This window comes from Teleopsis dalmanni, chromosome X, assembly GCF_002237135.1.
Source record: "Teleopsis dalmanni isolate 2A chromosome X, ASM223713v2, whole genome shotgun sequence".
Classification (NCBI taxonomy): Eukaryota; Metazoa; Arthropoda; class Insecta; order Diptera; family Diopsidae; genus Teleopsis; species Teleopsis dalmanni.
In genome coordinates, this window is record NC_051848.1 from 72,230,953 (window position 1) to 72,242,809 (window position 11,857).

At 28.0% G+C, this 11,857-nt stretch overlaps 1 protein-coding gene across 1 annotated transcript; it reads left to right on the forward strand.

Annotated features, from left to right (window-relative positions):
- The first annotated feature begins 411 nt into the window (after positions 1-411).
- LOC119689250 lies at positions 412-4,531 on the forward strand. Its single transcript, XM_038104041.1, has 2 exons — positions 412-882; positions 2,562-4,531. Exons 1-2 carry the CDS (start codon positions 495-497, stop codon positions 2,735-2,737), a joined length of 564 nt encoding a protein of 187 aa, XP_037959969.1. The 5' UTR covers positions 412-494; the 3' UTR covers positions 2,738-4,531.
- Positions 4,532-11,857: the final 7,326 nt, after the last annotated feature.

Sequence of the window (11,857 nt, forward strand, 5' to 3'; positions counted from 1 at the left end):
TTTAAGATTTGACACCATTGAAATGCGAGTTTCGTTATATATTCCTTAAGTATTATCAGAAAAGTGAGCTTATTTTTGCGAATTTTGTTATTACTTTGCATTTTAATTTTTTAGCGACACGTGTTCTATTGGAGCATTTATGTTAAAAGAATACACGTATAAATGACCAAGTGCTTAAATGAGACAATGTGAATGCGTTATAACAACTTAATTATGTATAATATTCACTTATATAAATCTACAAGTATTCATATATGTATAATAACTTGTTATAACAAATAGTTATTAAATAACTACACATTAGTACTTGAAAAGCCTAAAAGAAACATTCACACCTATTTAATACGTGTGATAAAAATATTGTATATTTCTCTAGAATAAATCTCTTTGTAAGATCGTCTCTGTTTCCATCATTCTTGCAAGCGTTATTGCTACTTATATCACCGTTCCACACTTGGCTAATAAACAGTTTCTGTTAAGTTTTTGTTGATAAAATGCCAAGTAAATTATTAAAAAAAGGAAAGTTGAAACGTAATTTTTGGTTGGCAAGTGAGGTAGAATGCATGTTAAAATTGATCAAAGATATGCAATCCTCCCAAGGAACCACAGCCACAACTCATTTTACGTTTGTGCAGATAGCTAATAAAATGAGAAAATATGGTTTTGTAAACAAATCACCAACCCAAATACGAAGGAAATGGTTTCAAATGAAATCTGCATATTTATGTTTTAAGCGAGGAAATACAGAAAGGCTGTTTTTAATTCCAGAGAGATTCAGATCCATTATTGCACAATTTGTTGAAGCAGAATATAAAAATGGAAAATCTCCGAGTGCCTGCTTGGTGACAGGTGACAGAGACCAAGAAAGTAACATCAACACTGGTATTTATTGTTTTATATTTTTTTTATTTATTTTTGTATTAGAATTAGAGTCTATATAATAAAATTTTAATTAATTTTAAGATCTAATAGAGAAGTTCTATTGCTTTTCATCATTTAAGCACCAGGAATATTAGATAGGTGTCTACGTTATATTTCTTTTTGACAAAAAATATTTTGCATAATAAAATTTTTAAAATTTCGTACAGTAGCATCAAGTTTAATTTCGTATAAAATGATGTTTTGTATATCGGAAACCTACTTAATCTTATTTACAATTTATAGGACCAAGAAATAGAATCAAAGAATCGGGCATACAACAGTGTAACAATCTGTAAGCATAAAATCATCCCAACTTATTGTGTGTTTTGACATTCTTTGAAATAAATATTTGATTTCAAATACCCTTACTTTTTTGTAGAGTACGGGGTGCTAGCAGTTTCACATTGTTTAATAAATTTTGGTCTAATATAAAGGATAAAGATTGGTGACATAAATTTTAAAAATTATAAAATGAAAAAATAGCTGCATGTTTTCCAAAAACACTAAAAAACGTTTATATGATAAAAAATTTAAATGATAACTGAAGTGATTTAAATTTGTGAACCAACATTGCTTTTATCACCACAAAATCTAGTAGATTTTTCGAATTAGTACCTCTTGAAGAATTTGTTGCGTTTGAAATATTATTTAATGTTGCCGTTTGTATTAAAAAATTATCATTCGATTTTTTTTTATTCCGTTTAAATTGAAACGCTCACTCTAAAAAGATATCATGGTCAGAAAAACATATTCCGAACTTGTAGATAATATCAAACCGTTTCTAATAAAACTAACTGCTAGTTGATGAACGTCAACTTTGTTTTCGTCATTAAGGCTTTTCATTACAATTTGCAGCGGTCATAGGTCATAGTTTGATGCAAGTCCAATTCATATAAAGATTGCGCTTAACGCAGTATTTGGAATTATGAATGATCTAGAAGAATTGTCTAACCACATTATCAATATGTAAAAGAACTATAAATTTTATTCCTATATTTTTCAAGTCAACTAACTTCAGAAAAAAGTATTCTAAACAAGCCTTTTTATTCGCCATTTACTGAACTGGGAGTTACGCTCTTACTTGACTGTTTAATGGTTTGCATTCATGCAGTTGTTCAAAAGTACATTATTTTCATAATTATGTATGTACCAAAAATAAAAACATTAAATTCATGTTAGATCAAAAATTGCAATTAGACTGCTAATAGGAATAATTAATTACATTTGTAATTTGTGTTACAATAAATAATTGACAGTGTTATTGTTGGTGTAATTATTTAACATATTGAATAGCTGAATTTGTCAGATCTCGCATGGCCAAAGTTTCTTAACTCCATATATATTTGAATGTTGTTATATTGAAAAAACTAGAAGAAGACTCTGCATGTACGAAAAAGAATTTTTGCAAAAATGGCAAACTGAGCAAGTAGCTCTAATGGGTCGATAAAAATGTGATAATATCTAAAACAACATAAATATAAATGTAAACTAAATCAACTCAATTTATTCTTTTTATTTGGTAGTTTTTTTTAATATAAATAAATATTTATGAATGACAATTATATTAATAATATAATATTATTTAAAAAATTCATTTGTCTTAATAAGCTAATTTGTTTTTTTTTCTATATATATTGCAGATATAAGCGGTACGTATGGAAAATTTTTGACTAATGTAAGAAACAATTGTTTCCTGTTGAATAGAGACTTTAGAGAAATGAACAAATCCTTAATATTATTTGAACGTAAACAACAAAGTATAAGAGATTCATTATTCGCTAAATTTTTTAATAATTTTCTACACAGTACGAGTTAAAAACACACTATTAAAACATTGCAATATTGTATATGACTTTAATCAGAAAATGAAGTAGAAAAATTCCTCATTCTATATTTTGAATGTAACTAAGCAATAATAATTATTTCTCTGACTTTACAATGCATAGCTTTTGCAACTGTGTTAAAATGCTTTATAATATTTTATTTAATGTAATTTTAACCTACATTTTAAGATTGATAAGTTATTCCACAATATAAAATAGTTATTTGAATATCATTTATGTAGAAGCAAGTTAGCATTTGAAAACACGCCAGCATCTGTATAACGACTGTAATGCGAAACCCCAACATTAAAAATAATTTCGTTTCTGGCGCCTTTGCATCTTCTAGGTCGTGAAAAAGTAAAAAGCAAACGTCTTAAATTATTAAGAGCCAGACAAGTTGAGAATAAATAAATTTGTTTAGTAAAAATCCCCATTGCTTATAATCTAAATTAAAATCCAAAACGCCTTTGATTACAATAATAATTAAATTAAATAACTATAATAAAATAAATCAGTCACGAATAACTTACAATAGTAATAGATAGTAACAGAATTTAAAAGTACTAAAAATATTAGAGTGCTTCATATTATCTTATATTATTTACTCTTTTAATGAATTATATACGTTCCCCTGAAATTAGACCCATTATTGGACTAGTGGTCATGTAGAAATTGAACGTATGATTAAGTTCAAGATCAGTAACTCGGAGCAGTTAAAAATGCTGTTTATAAAATCTCAAATTAAAACAACAAATGGGTCAGAAAAATGCATGGTAATGTGTAAAATTAAAATTACTGCAACAAAAATTATATCGCCTAATCTTTAATAACATATGTAATATAAGCCTTATTGCTTATATGACAAGATCTTGAGTTGGTGAGGTATTAAGCATTAGTAAGTTTTTGTGATAAACACTTCATCCTTTATTATTAAATTCTCATTTTTCTTACTACATCAGAAGTAAATAGATTCCGTATTTAACGTCATGCTATTTCTTTTCTCGTATCAGATTATCGATAACTTATTTAAACAGGGGCCACATACACAGAGAAACAATACTACTGCAAAAACTACAGTAAATTAATGTTTCTTTAATGTTTTAAAGTTTGTTACCAGCAGTTACGGGTTTGAATTTTCCAGAATACTTGATTTATGAATGTTCATTTTCATGGATCATGTTCGAGCAATTCAGTGATATATCAAACCCAAAGTTACTTGAGATTGATTCATTGCTAAATTCTATAACTAATTAGTTCTCAAGATACCGAGGCTTCTAAATATATACAAGGCTTGCAAGGCTCTATCATAATTACAACGCAGCATTGAGTGTTTCATCCACTTATCCTACATATCATAAAAAAATACATAATAATTCATATTCTAAAAATATTTATATACGTAACTACAAATATTTCTTGAAAGTGGTCTCTAGAAGTCAAACTCTATTGAGACCGTTGTTGGAGACTTTACTCTATATACAGACTTATCTTCAGACTTTGTTTTCACGGCAAATGTTGTCAACTATGGCTAACCATGGTGAACCAATAGCATTTTCTTTTTTAATTCGAAAATCAGAACATTTTGAATTTTAGTAAGATATGTATTGAGGTTTGTAGCCAAGTCTAAGTTTTTCTAGGCGTGTTCCAAACGTAATTTGCAACTTCAGTATGTTATATCGCTAGTAGTGGACACCAAGAATTCTATTATAGAATAAGATATTCTATTTTTCTTGGTGTGTATATTTCACAAAATTTGATTTGAAAATTCGCTATTTGCTTATTATTTAAAAGCGTTATAAAAAATTTATCTGTTAAATTAAATTGATATATTTTTTAAATATTAAGCAGAAAAAAGTTTATATGTAACATAATAATACTTTTAAATAAATTTAAGTCTTTATTTTGAATTATAAAAATTAATAATAAATGTATTGATATAAATGTTTATATGATCAATAATAAATTAATTTTAAAAAAGATTAAAAAAATATATATTTTGATTATAAAATAAGTTTAAATTTAAGCAGATTATGCATATACGTATTAAATGTATATTAGTTTGAATATATGTATTTATATATATTCAAACGTAAAGTAAACATATCTATAAATTTAAATTTGTTTAAGGAACTCAAATTTTTTATTTGGTTTCGTTGCAAAAATATATTTTCTCAACATATTGGATGACTGACTATGCGTTGAGTTATATAAGTATATGTAATAATTACATTCTAACAAGACAATTCTGGCAACTATCTTTCAGCTCATCACACTCAAAAATCTTGCGAAATATATTTAATAATATTTATTTAACATTAATCTGTTCATCTATTTATTTATTATAACATGAGATAAATTTGACAATTAATTTTTGATGTATAAATAATAATAATAATGAAACATTACATCTACTTTCCATCACAAAAGAAATAGAACAAAACAAATTTCTACCACAAATTGCAAATGATAAAACTTTTTTTAAAGAATTTTGTGCCAGAATAGCTAAAATCTTACAAACGGTTTACGGTGTCTCTTAAAAAGATCTTACGAAAGATTTTTGACGATCTTTTGCCCTGTAAATCGTATATTACTTTGATTTGTTTGTGCCATATAAGAGCATTTTGCTTGCCAGACAAAAACTCCTGGTTTTTTTTTCCTTTTATTGTATTTTTACTATTATGCATGTATTATATATGCTATGTATACATAAAATTATATAAAAATATAAATTTCGAATGTGCTTAGAATAGCTTCACAAAACGACAACATTTTAATACTAAAGTATACTCATAAAAAGCATGTATAAGTGCATATAAGTACTTTTCTCATACGTTACTTATACGCACTTATACTCACCAAACAAACGATTTATAAGTATTTCAGTCAATAAGGGCCGGCGTTAACAAATCAGCTTTACAAGATTGTGAATAATTTTCTAAGTAGAATAGTATACAATTAGTATACAAGCAATTAGTATACGAGTATCATATACTCGAGTGTATAAATCAATACATTTTAGTGCAGGTAATGATTGTGATATTGGTCACATAATAGTTTTGTAGTTATTGAGATTAAATTAGGGGTTATTTTATATTTTATTGCGAAATTGGTAACTGGTGTATAAGTGAAACAAAAATAACTTATTTCTCTAATTTTTTATAAATATTTTAGTAACAATTTCAAACATTTCTGTATATATCGATATATCGTTGTAATTTATATGAGATTTATTAATTAAAGTTCTAAAATATCATATTAAAATAAATTTTTTTATTTTTAATTTTGCGTTTATGATTAACTCAGATTAATATAATTTTCCTTTAAATCAGGTAGAACTAGATAAATAGTTGAAATTAGTCCTAAGGAAAAATACAAACTGGTACTGTTATCTAAATAATCTCATAAGCAAAAAATTTAGTTAAATCTTCATTTATAAAATTTGCAAATTTCGGGCAAATTTTTGCCGCCCTATACGTATCATACATATCTGTGATGAGTATAAGTATTAAGGAGTATCATTTGAAAGAGTATAAGTAATTTGCGCTTTATGTATTAGTCAGGTGAAGTTGAGTATGCGAAAAACAAAGTCAAAATGAGTATAAGTAAAATGCAGTTAATAATTAAATATGATCCAAATGTTGAATACTCATTTTTGCAGATCTTTACTACAAAATCGATTTTTAACCAGTGTGTTATGTTTGGGGTTGTGTGTTTATAAGAAATGTAATTTAAGTATGTGTTGTGATTGAAACTGATATTTCAGTGAGTCCAGATAAAGAATTAGCTGTATGTTCTTGTAATAGTTTGCACATTATGGCTGAAAAATGGTTTACAATAACACATAATAAAGTTCAAAATACGCTATCTAAAGATTGTCCTGGAAACATTTAAATTTCATATAATGTACGTGTTTAAGAATTGTAACTATTAAGTAAGGAATTGATATATGTACATATTAGTACAACAAATATTACATTACATTATCATTTAATATTACTTAAATTTTCCTTTTTTTATATTTTTCAAAGATAATAGTTATTCAGATAGCACAACAACTTTATACATAAAATGAGTTTTATTTTGCTCTGCTTTTTAAAACTAAATTATTTTAATTACTAATAATTTTATTTTTACCTAAAAGAATAAAAATTATTTCTGCGTTTTTCGTTTTTAACGCAAGAATAATAGTTATTTTTGCATTTCAAATTAAAACTCGAAATGTATGAGTAATTTGTGTGTCGGCAAGTAAAAGACAAATACAGTAAAATATCTCTAATTAACTCAACTCAAACGAAATAACTCAAGTATGAAATTTGAATTTTCAATTCTTTTTGTATTTTTTTCCCGTAAGTTGAATTCCCCTAACTCGAATATTTCCGTTTCTCAAAGTTAAACGTTACACAGCTTTACACCACTTTCCGCTTTAACTTTATCTCCACAACTGGAATTTTTTGTTTTGCTATTACATTTTCAAATACTTTTTAATCACAAACATGGGTAAAATAATTTTGAAATGTTTAACAATCACTGAAAAAATTAATTTAATTATTAAAGTCGAAAAAAGGGACAAAAAAAAAATTGGAATTCTTTGTAGCACCTTATCAACGATTTAAAAAAATAAGGACAACTTGAAAAGAAAGTTTGGTAATAATAAACGTAAACGGGTTACAATATGTAAATATGATGACGTGGATGAAACTATGTTACAATGGATAATTAGTAGTATTATTAGAGAGCAGTTTGTAGACGCTTTCGGACGTTCAGATTTCTTAGCATTAAATAAATTTAGACTACACCACGGTATTATCTACAAGGTCATTAGCGGCGGGAACTGTAATAATACATTGTCTAAATTATTGAGCAATACAATGAAAAGGATATTTACAACTCCAATGAATTTACGATTTTTTATAAATGCCTACCTAACAAAACTTTAACATTCAAAAATGACAACTGTTTTGGAGGAAAATGCAATAATGAAAGATTGTTAGTACTAGTAGCTTTCAACATGGATGGCTCAAGAAATCAAATTGTTGATAATCGGAAAATCTAAATATGCATGGTGCCTAAAGAACCTTAAGTCTCTTGATGCTGATTATATTGCGAATACAAAAACCTGGATGACTACAAAAATATTTGAACAGTGGCTCCTTGTTCTCGATAAAAACTTCGGTTTATAAAAAAAGAAAAATATTATTTTGTATTGACAACTGTATGGTACACCTTTGGGATAAATCAAAAAACATGAAACTTGCGTTTCTTTCTCCTAACACGACATCAGTATTGCAACCCCTGGACGAATGCATCATAAAAAAATCTTAAACACCACTATTGAAAAACGATTGTTTTGAAATTTCTCGACAATATAGATGCAATTGATTTCGTTTCCTTTACTTTGCTAGATGTAATAAAAGATTTTTGTAAATCATGAAATACACAAGTTTCACAAAAAACAATTTCTTTATGTTTTAGCAAAGCCGGTTTTATTAAAAGTATATTGATAAACAATTTAGACGATTGGGAAGTGTAAGATTTGTGTGCTATTCCCGATTTAAGGAAAATTTAGACTCGTTTTATTAAAATCGATAGTGCTAATAATATTTCCTGGAACGGCTACACAGGTATCGATGAGAACGTGTGCATTATGGGTCATGTAACTAATAAAGAAATTTTACAACATGTAATAAACAAGCGGTTCGAATTATTAGAAAGCAAGTCAACAAGATACAAGTTATAATAGTCACGAAGCTTAATTTTCTGTACTTATGTATAAATAATAGTGGTGAATCTGATTATGATGAGGACAATATTGAAAATTATACACCTACCACGGATTACTTATATTAAACAAAGTCCATTCACCGTCTCCTATCAAAAATCACTTGGAGAAACTTCTCTTACTGAGCTTCTCAAAACTGTCGAAACATCATTAAAAAGCAAGCAATAATAATTATTAAAATTGATATCAGAAAATAGAAAAATTAATAAAAAAAAAGACGTAAATTTTGAGTACCGAAGAATTGTTACATGAGTCTTGTCAGTACTTTAAAAATTTGACAATTTCAAAATTTTAAACCCTGTATTAGCAGTCCATAAAATAATATGCAGCCTAATAAATCAAAAATATTTATTTTAAGAGATCACTCAAACTAACATAGGTGTTGAAGAATACTGCAAACAGATCAGCCAAAAAATTCAATTAATTGAAAATAAAATTTTTATTGTTACAACTCACTACTGTTTGAGATACTATAAGTTTTTATTTTTAACATATGATGTCCTCAACTGTCTATAAAAAGTTGCGGGGACATACTGAAAATTTCTAGATTCAACCAGTGTTGATTTACTTATGGGGTCAATATATGTATAAGGGACAAACTTAGAGACTTAAAACCACCTTTAATATTTGGTAAGCTTAAAATATTATTTAATGGGAAAAAATGAGGCTCGTAGAGTAATAAGTCGGCGCCGAGTATATGCTAGGCAAGAACAAAACACATGAAAAGCACTCTCATCCTTCTTTTTACAACTTCGAGAGATATATTTGAAAGGGAGATTTAATCTTCTACAATGGTTTCCTAATCTGCAATAACCTATAAGTCAACATACCATAAGACAGATATCTTAAGTGAAGTAATGAATTAAATGAGTTAAATTTTCTGATTTTCTATAATTACACTTTAGTATTGGATTCATGGTTGGGGACGCAACTAGAATTCAATAGCTGTTGGACTGAACAAATATTAAAAGTTATGAGCATATTAATTAAATTAAACAAATATAGTTGGCTGCAGCAATATGTTATGATATTAATCAAATAAACACAATCGTCCATCTAGGGTGTACTCTTTAGACTGGCTGTTTACTTTAATCCTAATCGATGCTCATATAAGGTACACTTTGATTGCAAGCAAGTCGTCTTCTTTGTAAGGAAATTTCTTTTTTCTGCTACCGAAATTATTTTACTATTATTTTACTATTTACTATTATTTTACTATTACTATTAATTATTTTCAACTATTAACTTTTGTCACTGCTGTCATTATTTGCCTCTAATAATTCCTTAATAATGTTTTCCAAAACTAACGAACTTAAAGTAACTTTCATTTTCTTACGTATTTCTATTTACGTATTCCATTTTATATATCTTTTTATTCTGTCGGCTGTAAACGCTATACTTTTAACAGTAATAATCACTATAAGGTTTCCAAAAAGTGTAAATATTTTTTTAGTTTCTCTAGAAACTCGCCATTAATATCACCAAATTCATACTATTGAAAAAATTGAACCAAACTCAATAATCTAAAACTTGAATTTGTGAGTTTAAAAGGAAAAAAGACTGGACTCATCCTTAATAAAATATTCAGCATAAACTTCACTCAACTTAATATTTACTGTTTTTCTACAGCGATAATTACATTAAGAATCATTTAATCTAATTAAATGACTTATCTGGCAGCCAAAAATAGCTACGAATATTACCTCATAATAAATTAGTCGTAGTAGAACAGTACATAGATGAAGAGAGAAGATCTATAACGCCACTTTAGCATACTGAATGAAGTATTTTTGGATTGCTCACTCACATGACCATAACAACCTGTTACAGGGTTCTGGTCTAACTCAGCATGCTCTATACCTATATAACTCTATCAGCATACAACTCTATATCTCTACACCGTCTTTCTACAATTACCGCTGCAAATATCTTTTTCACTGGAGCATCTTCATTTATTCTCGTAGTTCTTAACCTACTTGTACAGGACCCAAGATCTTATAAAGAATTTGTCTCTCGAAAAGTCCCCGTGCTGCTGCATCATTCTGTGATAGCGTTTCTGCTTCTGCGCCATATAGAACCACAGTTATGATGACTGCCCTATAAAGCGTAAGTTTTGTTTGCCAGTAGAGAGCTTTGAGCCTATAATTCTATTCTCTAAACGGATATCGTTGTTGTTTATTACGGCGATGTAAAGAGAACCTTCACTTCACTAGCGACATGGTGGGGTCTCTACCCATACACCTTCTTCCTCCAATTACCGTTTCGAATATGCGTTTTTGCTGGTTTATCTTCATTTAATTTTCATGGTTCTTGGCCTACTCGTACAAAATCAAAGATCTTACGAAAAACTTTTCGCTGCTGCATCATTCCGTGATAGCATCCATGCTTCTTCTGAAACAATTGTTAAAGAATGCTTTAAAACGTGTGTACTCATAGTGGCATTTAATTAATTGTTAAATCAGTGGTTTAAAGGACGACTCATATCCCACTGTATGAATTCAAAATACATTTTTTCTTAATTCAATATTTTGACAATTTGCGTATCTTACATCCATATAGCTCAAGCTCTATATGAAGACAGGCAACAAGCTAGTGTAGTTGTAACTGCTGCAAGAGCACAATAGAACAACAATGTATGCACTGCAAGCCTGTAATTATTTTTCTTTACGAAATTTTTTTGCATAGTTTGCCTTTATATTTAGATATATTTAAAGTAAAGACTTCTGTATACTGGTATATTTCTTTATATATACATATATGAACAAGATAAATCATTTTCAGCAAACTTAATTATATTGCCTGTATCTCTTTAAACACGGCGTGATTTATGTTTTAACTTGACGATACAAAATTAAATTTTTGAACGTACCCATCTTAGGTAGCAGTTGGCTACCGATGTTTTCAGGTCGCCGAAATCGTCTTTTCAAATAATACCAATTATAATACCAATTTAAAGATATTTAGGAAATAAAAGTAAAAATTACAATTATGAATTGTTTAAGTTACTACATTTTATTATTTATTTTTTAGTAATATAAGAAATCAATCTTGAAGTCGCCACATCTAAAAACGACTCTTTGCCAGGAATTATGCAACTCATTCATATCATGTTTTCTGTAGCAGGTATAAAGCAAGCATAACTACATTCATTCATACATATATTTTCCACATATTCCTATACATATCTTCATATACATACATACGGGCAAGCATTCATCCCAACTCACAACCGACCGGCGTACAAACATACGTACCTGCATGTGATTATTGACAATATACTGGCTTATGTTTTTAAATATCCATCCGTGCACCATAAGCACGGCACTTGGAATTT

Bases quoted from the DNA above. Each gene is read 5' to 3' on its own strand.
- LOC119689250 (XM_038104041.1), top strand. From the start codon at position 495: ATGCCAAGTAAATTATTAAAAAAAGGAAAGTTGAAACGTAATTTTTGG. The intron at 883-2,561 runs GTATTTATTGTT...TATATATTGCAG, and splicing joins AGAAAGTAACATCAACACTG to ATATAAGCGGTACGTATGGA.